Raw genomic sequence first — 19,650 nt, 5'->3', positions numbered from 1 at the left:
GAAGACATTCTAGATTTACAAAAATCTAAATGTTTCACTCTTTTTACACACTGGGGAAGCTAATAAGGGATGTGCACCACCAAAATGAGGGAGTAAACTATAAAATAGGAAGTACATAAACCCAGGAGATAAGAGATCCGATCCAAGAGAAAAGACAAAGGAATCCCTAGATGATGGTAAAGGAAGATTATCTACTCTGCATTAAGAGTAGGAAGCAACCAGTTAAGACTGTATGGCCAAGTTAAGAATGGTTTTTACATTTTTAAGTCGTTGAAAAAAAATCAAAAGAATAGTATCTTGTGACACATGAAAATGATATGAAATTTAAATTTCCGTGTCCATAAATAAAGTTTTATTGCAATATAGCCACTGTACCACATTCCAGTGTCTATGGCCGTTTCTGTGCTAGAACAGCAGAGGTGAGGAGCTTCAACAGAGACCATATGGCCTGCAAAGTCTAAAATAGTAACTATCTGGCCCTAACAGAAAAAGTTTGCTGACCCCTACACAGAGGATAGGAACCATCACTTATACTGATGTGATCCACTATGAGGATGGCAAATGGCCAAAACAGATTGGTAAGACCATAAAGAATATTTCTAACATAAATTGTTACACTAAAAGCCAGGTGTCCCTATTTAAAAGGCTTAAGTTCTTCTGAGAAGAAACAGTGATACTGATTACAAAAGAGATGAAAAGAATATCAGAGAGGTGGTCCCAAGCAATTGATGTCAACTAGAATAAGCTGGTTAAGAAATTCCCTATGGCAAAAATGGCTGTGTATCTTTAAAGGCACTGAGAGTCAATGCTCCAATGTAGTTTGGTATGCTGTGGTATAACTCCTTTCATTTTTTTCAAATCACTAATGCTTGCAGTACACATACCCATGCGTACCCATATAGTGATGAGACCCTGAGTATTTGGAAAAAGAAGGAAAATCAAGATGCAGAGTGGGAGGAAAGTCCGAGGGCATCAGAGCAAACACCTCCTGTACACACTGTGCTCAACTGTGTCGTCTTTGTTTAGTCAATTTGTTTCTACTGCCTGAGATGCACCCTCAGAATCCAGGATCATATCCTACACATCCTTCAGAAACCAACAGAAATCCTATCTTATCTATGAAGTCAGTTCCTGCTTACTCTAGCTCACACTAAACTCTGTCTTCTTTGAACAATTATAACACCACTTGTTTTGGTCCACAATCTCTTACTGTTACTTAAATGTTTCAACTTTCAAGGACATGAAGCACTACATACTTTGTCAAGGACTCTCCCAAATACCTGCCGAATTGAACCCTTCCTCCCATGGCAAATGTTTTTCCACTTCCCAGTTTACTAAAACGTTAAGTTCTTGAGGGCAGGGATTGTTTCTTTTGTTCACCGCTGCACCCTCAGGGCCTAGAACTGGGCCTGGCACATAACAGACATTGGACAAATATTTGAATGAGTGAATGAATGAAAGGTACTACTTACAGGGGTAAAATCAATAGGGAAGTAACAGGATGTCACTTCAAACAACTCCTCCACAAAGGGTCCTAAGGCAACAGAAAAAGAATGAGGACTTATAAGCCTCTCATCTGACAAGCCCCAACCAGCTAATTCAAGGCTACAAGGGTGTACCCAGGCTATAGTCTCTGGAGATGAGGTCATGGACGATGCGGAAGGCCACCAGAAGATTACGGGGATCCTTTTCCCCATCCATCACCTGGATGAAGCCAAAGGTGAAATCAGCTCCTAGGCCCTTCAGCTCTGCGGAGGAGAGAACAAGATCATTACTGTCCCGTGGGATAGAAAGCTGGGCTTTCTCCTGGCCTGTGTTCTCCCTCTGCTATCACTGACTTTCCTGCCTACCAGAGCAGGCCCTTTCTGTTTTCCTATTCCAAGAGAGTTCTCAGTGAAGAGAAGATGTGCAACAATACATAATTGTTACAGAGGTAAGAATTTAAAACATCAGCTCAAACTCCACCGTTTCTTTACTTTCCTGGGGAGTGAGTGGCTCCCAGTTTCCCTTTATCATCCTCTCAAAGTACTGGCTCTTCTATATCACCCCTGGGCTAAAATGAGTCCTGGTAATGGGGGAAAAAAAAGATGTGCTCACTTTTCAGATTTTCCAGAGAGCCCTGCCTCTTACCTTCTTCCCGGGTTCGCATGAAGTTGGTGATGATACTGTAGACTGTGTGTCGGTCCACCTGTGGCAGGGACTTGGTAGGAGAGACAGGAAGTAAGTAAAGAAAGTGCCCAAAGAATACCTCAGCTGACAAAACTACTTCCTGCTTCACAATCTCTAAGTGGACAGTGCTCTTTACACCAGTATAAGATGAACCTCAGAGGAAATGTAGAGAAAGGATACGGCTATTGCCCAGCAGTCCAGCAGTGGAACCGATAACCAAAACCTGTCTGCTGTATGCCTTACTTTAAGTGTAAGAGGACACAGGTCAGACATAATGGCATGCCTCGCTCTCCTTATACAGTAGCAAGGGATAGCATGTGAACATGGTCAAAGACCTGAAAGAGTTCAGAACTTAGAAGGCAATTTTTTTTGCCATCTAATTCTAGTTATGTCAATGGCTGGGAGATAGAGGAGAATACCAAGGTGACTGTTATCACTCACCTGTACGTGGACCTCCTGGAAGATGGCTTTAAGCACGGAGACAGCCAGCCCTGGGGGCAGGGCCACACACAGGCTCTGGGGGAGAAGAGAAGTGTGAGCACAGAGGGAATTCTGGGAATTCTAGCACAGCCTTCAAGACACAAGCCTAAAACAGGGCTATTTAGCTACAGTGGGAATCACAACATCCAGGTTTGGGAAGAAGTGCTAACAGTGAGATACATGGTCCCTTTTCTCAAGTTGATTAGGTCTCTGCAGCTCCTTCCAGTTTGGCTTTGAATTCCAGTCCCCAAAGGATACTTTTACTCTACAAACTAAAAACAGAAGTGGAGCTGGCTGAGACTAGTTTAGTCCCACATCTGGGTATCTGCTTTGAAGCACTTGAAGTCTCACCCTCTAAGGGGAAGGAGAGAATTCACTGGAAATAGGTTCCTGCAAACATGGTATGTAATACAAAAAAGAACTCACAAGTGCCCTCAAACCCTGCAGGACAGACGGGATCACAAGATGATGGTCCTTCAGCCGGTTCTCATAGAATAGGATCAAGTGTACCACTGCACAGACCAGAAATTCAGCCGTTAGTTTACACAGGCTGGAGGAGGGCCCACCGGCTTTGCTCCTTCCCAAAGTTTATAAGGGCTGTTCCTGCTTGGGCTTCATTACAAATTTTCTCCTTCACTGAGAGATATGTCCCAAGCCCTCCCATTTGAGGGTGACTTCCTTGATCTGTCAGGAAAATAGGTGAACATCTTTTATTATCCATTCTCACTAGGTCACAATCAAACCCATTCTCAAGCCGAGAACTGCCTTTCTACAGAACTTGGGTTGGCAAATTTTCTCAAAGGGCCAGACAGTAAATATTTTAGGCTTGTAGGACATAGTATGTCAAAACTACTCAACTGGGCCACTGTAACATAAAAGCAGCATACACAATAGGTAAATAAATGGGCATGGCTAGATGCTAATAAAGCTTTATAGAAGATAAATAAGTTGTTGGCTTTTTTCCTCAGGACTTCAAAACACTTTGATATTTCATTACTTTTCCACTCCATCTATGAAACACTACTTTGTCCATTTTACAAAGAGGGGAAGATATACTGAAAAATACTGTCTAAGGCTACATTTGAAATCCATGTGTCTTGTGTCTCAATTCTTATCTTCTCTGCCACATATACCAGTGAGGAATGAAGACCCTGAATTAAGAGTTCACAGATACCTTATGTCCTCCCTCCCTCCCTGTAAAGTTGGCTTGAATAGACAAGGCCTTGGCTCAGCACTCCTACTAGCGATGCCAGTACCTTCCTTCTCCAGGAGCAAGGAGTGACACTGCAGTAGCACCTGTGACAAGAGCTGGATTCCTCGTGCCCGAGTTCGGGGTTCTGGATTCTCTAGAGAGGACCTGGGGTAAAGTAAGATAGAGACAGCCTGACATTACCCAGTTCAAACTTTTGAAGTAAATATTTTGCAATTAGTCACACTCACCCCCTGGGCATGGAAGCCAGCCCAGGAAGGTATTCTGGAGGTGCTTAGCATTACAGACAACACTAAGGCCAATCCCCAGATTGACCTGGCATCATTAGAGGCATACGTGACACCACAGCCAACAGAAGTGTCCATCTCCAGGCACTGACTGGGCATGGGGCTTACTCCTTCTCATACAACTGTGACATTCCTCTGAAACAGAGCTTAGCAGCTAACCACAGGGCTCAAGAGATGACTGGCAGCTGCAGCTTCTACCAAAACAGGAGGAGAATAAATATATCACTGTTAAAGCAACCACTATAGTCTTAGGGACCATATCGTCTTTATAACTGGAAGACCATTATGGTCTTTATAATTGGAAGTTTACAAAGTAAGATGGTCAGAGTAAAGGTTTTAACTATTTAGGATTATTGATATGGGAGGACCTAGGCTGAAGCAACAAGGAGGTGATTTATCATCAAAACAACTCACATTTAGACATACCAGAAGGAATCTAAGTAAATGCAGGAGGTAGAAGACTTCTGAAGGAGAACTGGCCAGGATACATGAATGAAATCTCAAGGTTAAGAGTATCTATAGCTAGGGGTAATGGGGTAAAAAGAAGCTCACTTTTGACAGGATCCTTAGGACAGGAACTTATAGAAAGGTAGAAGTAGAAAACTGTGCATTTAAAAATGGACCAAGGCACACAAATGCTCATAGCAGCATTATTCAGAATAGCCAAAATGCGGAAACAACTCAGATATCCCTCAACTGATGAATGGTTAAACAAAATGTGGTATACCCATATAATAGAATATTGTTCAGCAAGAAATGAAGTACTGATACATGCTACAACAGGGACGAACTTTGAAAACATTATGCTAAGTGAAAGAAGCCAATCACAAAGGTTACATATTACTGTATAATTCCATTTATGTGAAATTTTCAGCATAGGCAAATCCACAGAGACAGAGTAGATTAGTGGTTGCCAGGGGCTAGGAAGAGAAAGGAATGGGGAGTGATTGCTAATGGGCGTGGGGTTTCTCTTTGGGGTGATGAAAATGTCTTAAAACTGACTGTGATAAGGGTCATACAAATCTGTGAATACACACTTTAAAATGGTGAACTTTATGATACATAAATTGTATCTCGATAAAGCTGTTATTTAAAAAAAAATGGACCAAGGCCACAACATGAGGAGAAAGGCCAAAAGGTCTCTTATGTGGGAAAAATGCATAATAGTGACCTTACTCCCCCACCCTCTCCCCAATTTTCTAGTTTTTTCTGTTTTAGAAGACATGCTAGCCATGACAGTTAACAACCTTCGCTAATTTAAATGTCAATTTAAATGGTCTACCAAGTATGAAATATGAGGAAAGCAGACATTAGACTACAAGCATATAGTTCCTCTGGAGCTTGGAATATCTGGTGATAACACTGGTCTTCCAGCTGTTTTTCCAAGCCTTTTCCTATAGTGGGGAACCTGGTGCAAGGTCAGCCTCTTGACCACTCCCCAGGCTGGGCTCACAGCAGGTCTGAGTCAGATGTAGGCTGACTAGAATCCTATTGGGGAGGGTGGGTCTAAAGAAGCAGAAGAGGAATCCCAGCTCTAATTAACTAACAGTTGATGGCTTTCAACCACCCATCTCAGCCTAAACCTGTGGGCTGACCCAGGAGCTAATGTGACCCACAGGCGGTGTTCCCAACACTTCCTTAGGGGCCTCAGTCAGGTGGCAAGAATCATTTTTCAGGAGAAACACTGGCTTAACCTGAGGTACTGATATGGGAGGGGGAGGAGGGTGTTGGGCTACAGTAGGAGAAATTCAGGACAAAATAACTTTTTCAGAGTGCAGCGCCAGGGCTGGAGACTGGTATTCTAGAGCAGAGGCTCTTACCCAAGGGCTTCCACCACTTGTAACACCGTATAGCTTCCAGATTTCACATCTAAAGGAAAGAAGAAAAAGAAATCTGAAAAAATAAAAATTCCATCCCAGGGTTCAATGGCTCTAATTACCAATGTTTTTGCCTACCCTAGGTCTTACACCATGGGGCCCACCATGCTTGCCAAGGGCCTCTCCTACATGAAAAGCATTTCTGTAACACTTCAAGTATGCAGCTCCAAGTATAAAAATTGAAAAGAAAATCAATATATCATTTGCAGGTAACTGTTTATCTAGAAAATCCAAGAGAAATAAATGAAAAAAATACTACAAACAAAATAATTCATTAGGGTGGCTAGGTACAAAATTAATATGAAATTAAGAACTTTCACATACACACATACAATAGCCTGAAAAATTATATAAAGGAAAAAAGAGCCTATTTACAATAGCAACAAATAAAAATTAAAAAAGAGAGAAAGAGAGAGAAAAATACCTAGATATAAACCTAACAAAAAATGTGAATATCTGGGGACTTCTCTGGTGGCTCAGTGGTTAAGAATCTGCCTGCCAATGCAGGGGACACAAGTTCAATCCCTGCTCCGGGAAGATCCCACATGCCGTGGAGCAACTGAACCCGTGTGCCACAACTACTAAGCCTGCACTCTAGAGCCTGAGAGCCACAACTACTGAGCCCATGCGCCAAAACTACTGAAGCCCGTGTGCTCTATGGCCTGCGTGCCACAACTACTGAGCCCACGTGCTGCAACTACTGTAGCCCACGCGCCTAGAGCCTGTGCTCCACAACAAGAGAAGCCACCACAATGAGAAGCCCACGCACTGCAACGAAGAGTAGCCCCTGCTCACTGCAACTACAGAAAACCTGCAAGCAGCAACAAAGACCCAACGCAGGCGAGAAAAAAAAAAAAAAAATATATATATATAAATGTGAATATCTGAATGGTGAAAACTTTAAAGAACCACTGAGAAAGTTAGTGTGTTAAAAATAATACATAATTAGACAGGCAAATTCTGAAAAAGAGCAATGAGGGAGGGAGGGAAGGCAGTTCTTCCAGATAGTAAAAGATTGTTATAAAGTCACAGTAATTAAAATACTGTATAGTTTTTTGTTTTTGTTTTTTTGGCAGTACGCGGGCCTCTCACTGTTGTGGCCTCTCCTGTTGCAGAGCACAGGCTCCGGACGTGCAGGCTCAGCGGTCGTGGCTCATAGGCCCAGCTGCTCCGTGGCATGTGGGATCTTCCCAGACCCGGGCACGAACCCGTGTCCCCTGCATCGGCAGGCGGACTCTTAACCACTGCACCACCAGGGAAGCCCATAAAATACTGTATAGTTTTGAATATACTTTATGTTTTCCATAATAAAAGTAAAAAACAAAATATAACCAGTGTAGTATGAGTTCATATTCAAAGAAATCAATGGTACAGAAATAGAATAGCAAATCCAGAAAGAGACACAAATACATGAGAATATGATTTTAAAAATCATATTTCAATTAATGAAAAACAGACTATTCAATAAATGGTGTTGGCATGATTGGGTAAATATTTGAAACAAACAAACAAACAAACAAACCAATGGCTCCGAATCTTTCACCAAAGTAAATATCAAATGGATTAAAGAAAAAAACACACGAGAACATTTCTAAGTATAACATAGTTATATTTAGCCATAAAAGAAAAGATTGGTTAAAATCAGCTACATTAAAAAAAAAAATTGGATTTTCTGCAAGGCAAAAACAAACATCATAAGACAAACTGGGAAAAAATATTTGCAATTCTTATAACAAAGGGCTATTTTACCAATATAAAAAGCACTTCTACAAGTCATTGAGAAAAAAGACCAACAACCAATTTTAAAAGATGCTCAACCATATTAACAACAGGAATGCAAATTCAACTCCCCAAAACGTTGGTTTTTAACATACTAGACTGGCAAAGATCAAACATTTTGTATCACGCTTATGTTTGGTGATGGTGCGTGGAATTAAGGCACTCTTAAACACTGTAGGTGGAGTAAAAATTGGTACTGCCCTTTTATGGAGCACCCCCTCCCTTTTTTTTGGCCGCGCCTGTGGGGCATGGAGGATTTTAACTGCTTGACTAGGGGTCGAACCTGCGGCCCCTGCAGTGGAAGCGCGGGTCTTAACCACTGGACCACCAGAGAAGTCCCTATGGAAGGCAATTTGAAAATACTTTTTAAATTACAAATGTACGTAGGCTTTAATCCAGGGAATCTTCTCAGAATTTATCCTATATACTTGTAAAAGTGCAAAATAATGCATGTACAAGTTTTTTCATTTCAGAATGATTTATAATAGCAAATGACTGCAAACAACAAATGGCTGGGACATGGAAGCAACCTAAGTGTCCATTGACAGATGAATGGATAAAGATGTGGCACATATATACAATGCAATATTACTCAGCCATAGAAAGGAACGAAATTGGGTCATCTGTAGAGAGGAGGATGGACCTAGAGACTACAGAGTGAAGTAAGTCAGAAAGAGAAAAACAAATGTCATATATTGACGCATATATGTGGAATCTAGAAAAATGGTACAGATGAACCAGTTTGCAAGGTAGAAATAGAGACACAGATGTAGAGAACAAACCTATGGACACCAAGGGGGGAAAGTGGCGGGGAGGGTGGTGGTGGTGGCGGTGGGATGAATTGGGAGATTGGGATTGACATGTATACACTAATATGTATAAAATAGATAACTAATAAGAACCTGCTATATAAACAATACATAAATAAAATTAAAAAAAAAAGAAACAAGTTAAATAAGTTATAGTACATCCATAATGGAATTCTCTGTAACTACTTAGGAAAAAAATTGAAAAAAGACTGAGGAACCTGTATATTTATACTGATAGTGGGAAAAGATTTAAAAGCAGAACATAAATAGAGTGTACATAAATAGTATATAGTATGTGCATAGCATTGTTTTTAAAGGGAGGGAGAATTATTTCTATTTGTATTTATTTATATCTCTAGAAGATGAAAGGAATTAGTAACACTGGTTGTCTCTAGGGAGGGAGACGGGTAGCTGGGGATTGAGAGGTAGACTTAAAAAAATGTTTTACACTTTGGAATAATTTTAGATTTAAAAAAAGGTTGTAAAGACAGTATAGAGTTCCTGTATACCCCTCGCCCAGTTTCCCTGAATGTTACCATCTTACATAGTATATCTGTCGAAACTAACAGAGATTAGCATTTGTATATTACTTTTAATTAAACTCTAGACTTTATTCAGATTTTACCAGTTTTTCCACTAATGTAATTTTCCTGTTTCAGGATCCAATTAAGGACACCACATTGCAACCAGCCATCATGAATCCTTAGTCTCCTCTAGTCTGTGAAAGTTTCTCAGTCTTCCTTGCTTTTCATGACCTTGGTATTTTAAAAGAATTACTTTATAGAATGTCCCTTGATATGGGTTTCTTTGATGTTTTCCTCATGTTTAGCCTGGGGTTATGGATTTGGAGAAAGAATAGCATAGAGGTGAAGTGCCTTTCTCATCACATCATATCATAGGTACAGTATATCAACATGACTTATCACTGGTGATTTTAACTTTGATCACTTGGTTAAGGTAGTGTCAGCAGGTCTCTGCACCATACATACTGTTACTATTTTTTCTTTTCCCACACTCTTTCCTTTGGAAGGGAGTCACTAAGTCCAGTCCACAGTTAAGGGGAAACAGGAGATTAAGCTTCATTTCCTAGAAGGAGAGTATTTATCTATCTATGTTATTTGGAGTTATTCTAAGGAAGATTCATCTCTTCTCTTTTCTTCATTTATTCAGTTGTTTACATCAGCATAAGCTCATGTATATTTATTTTATTCCTTGGGTTATAATCCAATACTAGGTGTTTTTTTGTTTTTTTGGTTTTTTTTGCGGTGCGCGGGCCTCTCACTGTTGTGGCCTCTTCCATTGCGGAGCACAGGCTCCGGACGCGCAGGCTCAGCGGCCATGGCTCACGGGCCTACCCGCTCCGCGGCATGTGGGATCTTCCCGGACCGGGGTGCGAACCCGTGTCCCCTGCATCGGCAGGCGGACTCTCAACCACTGCGCCACCAGGGAAGCCCCAATACTAGGTTATTTTGTTGCTCAAATTTTCTATCTTTGGCCATGGGGAGCTTTTTTAGGTTGGCACCAGTGTCCCTTTGCCATGCCCCATCCTTTTATTTTTTTAAGTGTTTTCTTACTTTCTGGCACTACAAAATACTACAGGGTCATCTTGTAACTTCCCTGACCCAACCCTTGAATCAGCCTTTTCTCCAAGAAGCCCTGGTTCCTTTTATTGGAGAATGGTATTAAAAATCAAGATCTGGGTGTAACTGTGCTCATTGCTATTGGGGTGTCACTGCTTCTAGGCCCTCCTCAGCAGAGAGAGCTGGGAAATATATGTACGTATTCTAACCCACGTATACACACATATTATCATTATGTCTGTATCTACCCATATATATTAAACTAAACATAAGATCATATTAGCCTCCTCTCTAATCTAGTGCCACAGGGTTCGTTCTAGCCTTCCCCCTTGCTTATTTGTAATTTATTTCTCTGACAGTGAGAAACCTGGTTCCCATTATCTATTATACCATTTTTTATTCTTTTCAACACTAGTGTAGCTAATAAACTACTTTCAGAATTGTCAGCCTCTGTGAGAAACAAATTTATAAGCAGAGTACAATATTTATGTACAGTTTTCTCTTTAGCCTTATAGTCTCCAGACAAAATATTGTTTTCCAAAGTCACTTAGATCAGCTTTTCCCCCCACCCCCTTTAGCAAGGATGTATCATACACTAGTAATATAGTAAATTCATTTGTCACAGTCTGCATGCCATCTTGGGATGGAAAGGAGACTTCTCACTGTGTATCCTTTTGCACCTTTTGAATGTTGCACCATGTGAGTGTATTACTTATTTTTGAAAATGCAATTTTAGCAGCACAATGGTCTAACAGAATCATCTTGGGATAAATTTTCAAAGGAGAAACAAAGAGCAAAGGTTAGCCATCTTCCTAAGCGTTTGATTAACATAGAGGGGTTTTAGCTCAATAAGGTGTGGCAATCAGGGAATTACTTTCGCAGCCTGTTCTGGGTCCCCAACCCACCTACTTCTAAATGCAAGACCTAATTAGTCAGCTCTCGACAACACCAGACTTTGGCTAGGTGAAAAACAGGCTTGAGAAAACTCCTAAACTTCCAGTCCCCCTTAAGTCTGTGGTCTCTGAACAGTAGCTGTGAACTGAGCTGAGGCGCAATCTGGTACTAGAGTAAGAAGTCCGATCTGACTGAGGAAGCGAGTGCTCTAGTTGGGATTCATAGCTCGTGACTGGCACCAATTTAGACATCAGGCACTCTTAGCCTTACTCGTGCCAGGATGTGGAAGGCCCAGTGCTGCCCCTGCTCCTGAGAAAGAGCCAAAGGGAAAAATGCGCAAGCTGTGGGGTGGGGGAAGGGGCAGCAGCTAGACTAAAAGGACAAACCAAGGCACTATCAGTTGTTCTACACCCAATTCCTTAACGTCAGTACTGAAGAGAGATACCCATTTCTGGGTTACAAAGTTGCACCATTTGGGAGGGTGGAAAAGGGTACTTTTCTGGAACCTCCTGGACAGAACCCAGGAAACTCTGCTGAAAAACCCATCTAAAAAATAATTTCAGTAGCGGCCACAAGGCTGTTAGCACATAGGAAGCCATAGGGGACTGATAACTGTTACTGAACTGAACCATCCTTCTTCAGCAACACCATCAAAGTCCTCTGTGTATGCTGGGCTAGGGACTCTCTTTGGAAGCACCTCAAGTGCTGTTAAGACAAAGTACCTGACTATTAGGCCTCACTCAGTCACCTCTAATTTTTTCATTAAAAAAAAATTGAGGTATAATTTACATACAGTGGAATGCACAGTGAACATATAATTTGATTAGTTTTAACAAAAGTATACCCAGAGTAACCAACACCCCAATCAAGATATAGAATATTTCTACCACCAGAGAAAGTTTCCCTCACACTCTCTACTAGTCAATCTCACTGATATAGGTTGCCTCAAATTTTATAAATGAAAAAGAGTTCTTCAGCATTCAGTATACATCATTATGAAACTGGCTGTTTTACAATTACAAAGAAACATCCATTTGCATGTGATTTCTTGAATCCCAGTATATGGGTGAATTCTCCTGGCAAAGCCCTTTAGTCTTCATACTTTCACAAAGAATCCATCTTGAATTAATGCAGCACAAACATAAAAGTGAAGTACAAAAGTCATACAAAATTAGGAAAAAATGAAGAAATAATAAAGCTATTGCAACAGTAAATAAGAGTAAGCAAAATGGCAAATAAGGTGGCAAAGAACTAGAATCAGTATTTTGAAGATGTTTTCACAAAGGTAACTAAATCTAACATCTTATTCTAGTTCTGTTGAGCCTATCTTAGAACGTCTTTCTAATTTTCATCTTTTCCTTTTCATCCCTTATAACCAGACTATACAGGGACAGCTGTCAAAATAGCCTTCAACTTTTTAGTGTAATGAAAAGGTTCTGTAATTTTTAGATAGTGGTGGTAGTTGTAGAACATTGTGAATATACTAAAAACCACTTATTTGTACACTTAAAATGGTTACAGTGGTGAATTTTATCTCAATTAAAAAAAAAAGCCTTCTGATCCATCCCTAATCTATCTAAAATGCACAATTACTTCCCTGCTCACCAATCTCCCTTTGCCCCTCATTGCCTAAGACCTGACTCCTTGGCTTGATGTCATTCACGATTTAGCCCTCAATCCCCTCCAGCCTCACCTTTGATCATAACTCCTGTCATTCAGTCACATGAAATCTCAACATGTCAAGCTCTTCCATATCCTTAAGCCTGGAAACACATTCCCTTGGTTTGGAATGCCTCTTTCCTGCCCTTGTCAGTCTGAGGAACTTCAACTCCTCAAGAGCCAGCTCAAATGGCAACTCTTCTGTGAAGCCTTCCTTGATTCCCAAAACAGAATTACTCCCTCTTACACGTTCCTTGAATCATTCTTTAAAAAAATTGTCATGTACATTTGGTTTCATTTATCCATTCAACATTTATTGAATACCTATTATAAATCAATTACTGTGTTAGGACTGGAGAGAGAAATATAGACAGGGAGCTTTTAAGGAGCCCAGTCTGTTGGGGCAGAAAGACACTTAAAACAATCAAAGAACAACAAGTTCAGTGTTACCACAGTGATATAAACAGAGCCTGGGGTAACATAGGAAAGGAGTAAAATTCTTGGGTGTATGGGACCGTCCATCACTAACTTTAAGTGATTAGTTCTCTTAACAATAAAAGTTCTTCCAAATGAAAAATACCTGGAAGTACTGTTAATTATGCACTTGGACTCTAGGGATGAAAGAAGCTAATAAAAAGTTAATTTTCCTAGGGGTAGTCTCACTGGCATAAGAAAAATAAATGTAAGTTCCTTTCCCTATATAGGTTGGCTAAGTTTTTCCAATGTGTCCAAGATCTGTTCTCTAAAAATGACCTACTAGCACCTGCTAAATACCCACTCTTTCCTCAGCAGGGCACCAGTCCGTGTGGGGCACTGAGGAGTCGTCAAAGGAGTATTTATATGAGCACTGACATAGAATGCACAATCAGACCTCTGTCTGATGGAGTTGCAGCCTCTTGAGAATCTGGAGTAGCAGCCAAGGGGGAAGGGGAGAGGGGGGAGGATGTGAAGGAACAGGAGAGAGAAAATTCCCAATCAGGACTCAGTTCCAATCAAGCTCTCAAAATGCCCTTTCTGCTGAGAATGCCACAGACATTTCTCAGAAGTATATTTTACTTTTCTTTAACAGTTTTCTGGTTTCAAGAATAGTGGTCTCCTCGTGGAATTACAAATGTAGGAGAATACAATAAAGACTGAAATGAAGGCAAATCCAAATAACCAAGAGGAAGAAAATTTATATCCATCACCTATAAATCCAACATGTTCAAAATCAGCTCCCTTCCCAATTTTTGGACATAGTACTTTTCTTTTGCTCATCTTCAGGCTCAAAAGCTTGAGGTCATCTTAGAGTCCTCCCTCTCCTCCAAGCCCTATAACTAATTAGCCCTCAAATTCCAGATTCTTCCTTCAGCATCTTTTATTCCATTCATTTATACCACCTACTTATGCTAGTCTCCAGGAGACTATGGTGGTAGAAACAGGCAGGTAGGATGCAGAGATGTGTACAGAAGTAGCTACTAAACAGTCTGCAAATAAGTATGAGTGGTTGAGAAATAAGTACCACAGAGATTCTGAACTGTGAGATGATGTCTGGCTGGAGTAATCAGGAGACACTTGGGGGCAGGCAGTGAGCACTCAAACTGGGCCTTTAATCCCAGGCCTAACTTTAATTAGATGGAGCCAGTGGAGGGATCTGGGAAGCAAAGCAATCAGGGGAACAGCAAATCAACTGGCTGCCTGGAACTAAAGATCCAGGAGGGGAGTGGTAGCCATTGAATGCCTGGCTGAGCACCCTTTAACTCTTAGGCTGCCAGGTCATTTCTCTTCCATCATTTGCACCTTTACATCTGACACCTACTCTCATCAGGAACCCAGGTGCAAAACAAAGTTGGTGGTAGCTGCCTTTGTGATCACAGGATGTTCCTTCTGCAGTTACAATTTGTAGGAGAGGCTGCGGCTATGAGTGGCTGAATAGAAAGCTGGTCCCTTCAGCACTAATGAAGCTTGATTTAGGCTGGAGGATTAGAAAGCACATCTTATTCTTTCTGGGGATGCTTTAAAACTCTGTCAGCCTTCAACAACCCTAACTAAGGCTGTGATCTAAGATTGAGAATACCGATTTAATCCTTCTCAAATTCATCTTCACTATATGACTCCCTTGCTTAAGGATCTACATTGATCCCAATTATCTACAATAGGTCATTTAAATCCCTCTGTTTAGAATCCAAGGTTAGGCATCATCCAACCCCACCAAACCTTTTCAACCTTATCTGTTATTACCCCTCTGTTAGTTATCTGTTATTACCAACCTCCTTTCCTAATCAGGAGAGCTAAATTACAACAGGGCTAGTGTTACAGTCTTAGCTGAGCTAAATTTAAACTAGACAACAGTTTAGGCCACTTTTTTTTCAAAAAATATAAATTCTACAAAAATATTTATAAGAACTTGGCGGTCTTTATTCATGCTGACTTCTCAAGTGTGTTCTGAATTTGAAGAACCCTAAATTACTGTGTTCATAATGTATAAATGTGAAAAAAGTTACAAATAACACTTTTTATAGTAATGTTCTTTATCTTGATAGTGGGTAGGTATAAGCATTTTTCAAAATCAGTGAATGTATGCTTAAGATTTGTACACTTCATTGAATACAAATTTTACACCAAAATTTGTATTAAACTATAAACAAACCCTAGTCAATGATATACATACCAAAGCAGTTAGAGGGAAGTGTACTGCTATCTGCAATTTAAATGACAGATAGATACATGATAAAGCAAATTATATTAAAATGTTAATGGTAGAATCTAGGTCGTGGGTGTATGTGTGTTTTTCTTATGAAAAAATTACTTAGACTTTGCTGTATGTTTGAAAATTTTCATAATAAAACATGGGGAAAAATGACATTGATAATACACTGTAGTTGTTAATCATAAGCACTGACGACACACCATACTGCACAAAGCTGTAAGAAGTTAACTTAGTGGAAAGGCTACATCAGGCATTTATTTGCTCCTTGGTGCTTCCATGTCACCCTGCACATACCTCTTACAGACCTTTTCATGGTGTACTATCCGTTTGCATGGCAGTCTCTCCCACCATATTATAAGTCCCTGGCAGGCACACATCTAGCGTAATTTGTATTTATATCCCTATTACTTTGCATCGTGTTTCAAGAATAATGTGTTCAATAATGGTGGAAGGATTAAATTAAATTGAAATATTGCTAAGGATCAAAGTATTATACTTCTGGCAGATTCACATTATTCATTTCTCACATATTCTAATAGTGAATATGTTCAATTTTCAAGAGAAATGTATCCTTTACTTCTCCCCAAACACGCAAAATTTCCAAAAATAGAGACAAAAAGCATCTGTGCTGACAAGATTATTTTGTATTCTATTACTTAAACACAAGGTCTGAAGGCCTCCTAACATTCAATAACTTTTTAGATTTTTTTTTTCTAAAAGAGTGAAAAGTCTCAGAATTCCAATGAAATCTGTAATTTGTTTTATTCAAATCTTAGATAAGCTGTCAGAACTAAGAGATCCCTAAACTGATCAAAAGCAGGAAAGTGGAGTTCTGGGGAAAAGATAAAAACAAACTCCACGTTAAAAAGTCACAAAGCAAATTAATCAAGAACTTTACCAAGAAACGGAGGGAAAGCCTTAAGGAAGATACGCAGAACTTCTCAAACTCCCCCTAGACTGCTTTCTCTCCTCCTCTCTCCAACTACAGCCAGTCAGATATCCGGCCGCCCGGCCACTCCCAGCATGCCACGCGACTGGAGCTGATGCCGCTGAAGATGCTTCTTGTCACGTCAACTTCCTAGAAACAACGTGCTTTTGCGGCGTGAGCCTGTGATTCTGAACTGCAGGAACTGGGTCCGAGTCCCAGCTCCCCCACCGGCCTGATCTGAGAGTCTCTTGCCCTCGCTGGGCCTGTTTCCTCATCTGTGAAATGGTAATTAATCTCCTAACCCCGGCCGGCGCACAGGATGGCTATAAACCGAGACAAGGGGCGTAAGGGCGCTTTAAGGAAGACTGCAAGCGACTCGCAATTTGTTATGGCTCTTAAGCACGCGGTGCTCACAACCAGCCCCGGACTAATCTCTCAAAGTCACCGCTGTCCCTCACTCCCATCCCTCCCGGCGCCTGTGCTGAGGCCGCTCCCTCCTGGAGGCCCCCAAGCGGAAGCCGTGCGGCGCCGTCGGCCGTACCTGCAGCCACTTGGTCAGCGGGGCCCTCCTGCTGACCCATGACGAAGTCTTGCACGAGGCCCCACAGGGCGCCCGTAGGCGCCACCGCCTCCAGAGCGGCGGCGGCGGCCATGACGCGAACTGGAAACCGTGGGAGGGGAAGTGGGAGGTGGCACGGGACGGGCCTCTCCGCGCACGCGCCTCCTGAGCCAATTGCGTGGCGAAAGATGAGGGGGCGGGGCTCTCTCTGGATTACGTGCCTGCCGGCTCCAGGCCCGGCAGTTCCAGGGAGGGATGGGACGGTCCCTCCCCAAGGGGCGGGGCCTGGAGTCGGGGCGGTGGCTCAGGAAGGGAGGGCGGCTGATGGGCACGCAGCCGGGGGCCTTTAAGGGCGAATAATTCCCAGCCCAGCTCCCTGGGAGACGGGCGGTGGGGCGGGCACCTGGCTGGGTGGAGCCGAGGGGCGGTACGCACCCTGGGGGAAGCCAATGAGAAAACAAGGCCGGCCCAAGGGGGCGGTGTCGTCGGTCACATGCGCACCTGGGGGGGCGGTGCCGCCGGCACGGGCACCGAGAGCGGATGGCAGGGAGCGGGGCCGGGCTGGGGCGGGGTTAGGCAGGTGAGTGACAGGCTCCGGGGGGCCGGCCCCAGCTGGGAGCCCCGAGCGAACCGGGAGTAGCTGCGGCGGTGCCCGCCCCCTCTCTCCGCCCCTCCAGCGGAGCTGGTCTCCGGCCGGGCACCGTCGCGGGCCCCCCTGGCCCGGCCACCTGGGACTGTGCTGGGTAGTCGGCCACCTCCCTCTCTCCCCTCGCCCGCAAAGTTTGTGGCGAAGCCGGTGCAGGGGTAGAGCACGCCCCCGGGGGAGATTGGGGAGCGCCGGATGCCGGGCGGCAGGAGCCGTTGACCCGGGACGCCGCCGTCCGGGGCAGGAGCGCGGAGCAGCCGACCACCCCGCCGCCTCCGGTGCATGGGGCCCGACTGAGGAGCCAGCATGGGCAACTGCGTGGGGAGACAGCGCCGGGAGAGGCCGACCGCCCCAGGACACCCCCGCAAGCGAGCAGGTAACGACAGGGAAGGGAGCAGGGTCGTCGGCGCCCCGCCAGTTGTCCTCCTTCTTGCCCGAGACTTGGGCTTCCCGAGCGACCTCCCACGGCTCCTGGCGCCTGGGTTTCCCCGATGGCTGCTCCGGAGCCAGACGGGGTCCCCCTGTCCAGCCCCGCGGGCCGGGGGAGCCGAGTTGGGGCAACCGCGAGCGCTGACCCGGCTGCGAGCCCAACTCGCTCCAACTGGGAAGCTCCGGGTGGGGGTGGGGGCGGGGGCAGGAAATGTTTGCAGACCGCAGCTGGGCCGGCGGCGGGAAGGAGAGCCCCGGGCGGGGGCGCCGCTGGCCCGTCAGCGGTGCCGGGGTCGGACGCCCGCCCGTCGGGGCACGGCGCGGGCGGCCAGGCGTCCCCAGAACTCGGAGCGAGCGAAACGAGAACAGTCGCTCCTTCCAAAGACTGTGTCATTATCGGGCTGCAGATCGTGTCTGCCGGAATCCGACTTGCAAAAGCAGCGCAGGACTCTGGGAAAGAAATCTTTATTTTTCCCGCAGGGCTTTTTAGAGCCTCCCGGTCGTCTGAGAGTCTAGGAAAGGTGGGGTGCGGGGTGGGAATCGCACTCGGGTTGTTGGGATCCTTCCCAGCCTTGGGAATGGGATCTGCTCCCTGGTGATCCGCGAGGGCCGGCAGCTCCTTCTCACTTTCTGGGTACACTCCTCCTATCCTGGCGCTTCGCCTGGGTAAGAGGTCTGGCGGTCGTTTCCCCGGGTCTTGTACTCACTTCACTTCCTTCTCTGAGGGTGTTGGGAGGGCCTTCTGAGAATGATAAAATCGCAGACTTTAGAGCTGAAAGAGACCTTCGAAACTTGTCTAGAGTCCAGATAGACCTACCTCCTCTTGTCTATGAAAAGCCCAGCTCCAGAGAGGTTGAGCAGCTTTTCCCCAGCCACACAGCTAGTCAGTAGTACAGCTGGGGCTAGAATGCAGTCTCCTGTTCCACTCAATTGCCACATATCCCTTTATGTAAGAGGAGCCACAGGCAGAGTTGTTAATGAAGTAGAAACTCTAGTTGGAGTTTCCTGTCTCCTTTGACACCGAAGGTTTGTGTTGCTTGAGTTCCGGAAACTGGGACGGAAGATGAGGGGAAACATGGGGGAAGCAGGGAAGGATGTCTGTGTGGTGGACAGGATGACTTGTGCAAGAAGCAACATGTGTTTATAGGGAGGACGATGTAAAATTTAGCGTTGAAGTCCTCTTGTCTCAGGGCAACCCTGGCCATTCTTCTGACTGAGGAAAGTTGATTCTCAAATCCAAAGACTTTCTTCCTTTCATTCATTCACTTATTCAACAAATACTTATTATTTATGTGCTCAGCCCACATAGTTGATTTGTAGCATTTTTTTATTGTTGACAACCCTCTCCCATTTGAAACTCCAACACCTCCCCCAACTTTTCCCTCCTTGGCATTGTTTTTTTCTCTGATCACTCCCGCCCGCCATCACCTCCTAGTGTGGGACGCCCATGGTTCAGTCTGACATTCCGTTTGTTTCTCTCATCATGCTCCCTCCCAGAGGAATCTTACTCAGCCCCCCAACTCGTCCATTGGGAAGGCCCTATGCTGTATCTTCAACTATTGTCTCTCCAACCCCAGACTCATATATCTAAATGCCCACTAGACACAGATGTAGTTAACCTTAGGTTCAACAGTTCTAAAACCAGCTCTGCATCT

General features: G+C 43.8%; 2 protein-coding genes and 1 long non-coding RNA gene across 5 annotated transcripts in view; 1 reads left to right on the top strand and 2 right to left on the bottom strand.

The window, feature by feature from the left end:
- The window catches only part of MMS19 (MMS19 homolog, cytosolic iron-sulfur assembly component), a 32,227-nt gene extending 15,192 nt beyond the window's left edge, over positions 1–17,035 (bottom strand). Inside the window, exons 1-8 of one of the 2 annotated variants that reach the window (XM_060034354.1) lie at positions 16,903–17,035; positions 5,967–6,015; positions 3,906–4,006; positions 3,076–3,161; positions 2,611–2,685; positions 2,131–2,200; positions 1,620–1,748; positions 1,473–1,534 (exon numbers count right to left, since the gene is read on the bottom strand). In XM_060034354.1, coding sequence (XP_059890337.1) covers positions 1,473–1,534; positions 1,620–1,748; positions 2,131–2,200; positions 2,611–2,685; positions 3,076–3,161; positions 3,906–4,006; positions 5,967–6,015; positions 16,903–17,014 — 684 coding nt within the window. In that variant the 5' untranslated portion in view covers positions 17,015–17,035. Of the gene's footprint in view, positions 1–1,472; positions 1,535–1,619; positions 1,749–2,130; positions 2,201–2,610; positions 2,686–3,075; positions 3,162–3,905; positions 4,007–5,966; positions 6,016–16,902 lie in introns of those variants that run through there. The other variant, XM_060034356.1, reaches the window with a different exon arrangement.
- A 456-nt stretch (positions 17,036–17,491) lies between these two features.
- Positions 17,492–19,650, top strand: part of UBTD1 (ubiquitin domain containing 1) — a 52,159-nt gene continuing 50,000 nt past the window's right edge. The window contains exon 1 of one of the 2 annotated variants that reach the window (XM_060034353.1): positions 17,492–17,942. Coding sequence is in view for 1 of the 2 variants with exons in the window: in XM_060034352.1 (XP_059890335.1) it covers positions 17,873–17,942 (70 nt within the window). In the remaining variant the exon portion in view is untranslated. The remainder of the gene's footprint in view (positions 17,943–19,650) is intronic. The other variant, XM_060034352.1, reaches the window with a different exon arrangement.
- LOC132439336 (uncharacterized) lies at positions 18,445–19,140 on the bottom strand. The gene is made up of 2 exons (XR_009522340.1): positions 18,813–19,140; positions 18,445–18,737 (listed from the first exon to the last, which is right to left on the bottom strand). It is a non-coding gene; the product is annotated as an uncharacterized lncRNA (long non-coding RNA).

The sequence above is a fragment of the Delphinus delphis genome, chromosome 16 (genome assembly GCF_949987515.2).
Source record: "Delphinus delphis chromosome 16, mDelDel1.2, whole genome shotgun sequence".
NCBI lineage: Eukaryota > Metazoa > Chordata > Mammalia > Artiodactyla > Delphinidae > Delphinus > Delphinus delphis.
The sequence above is the reverse complement of the archived record's forward strand: the minus strand, read 5'-3'. Positions and strand labels throughout refer to the sequence as shown.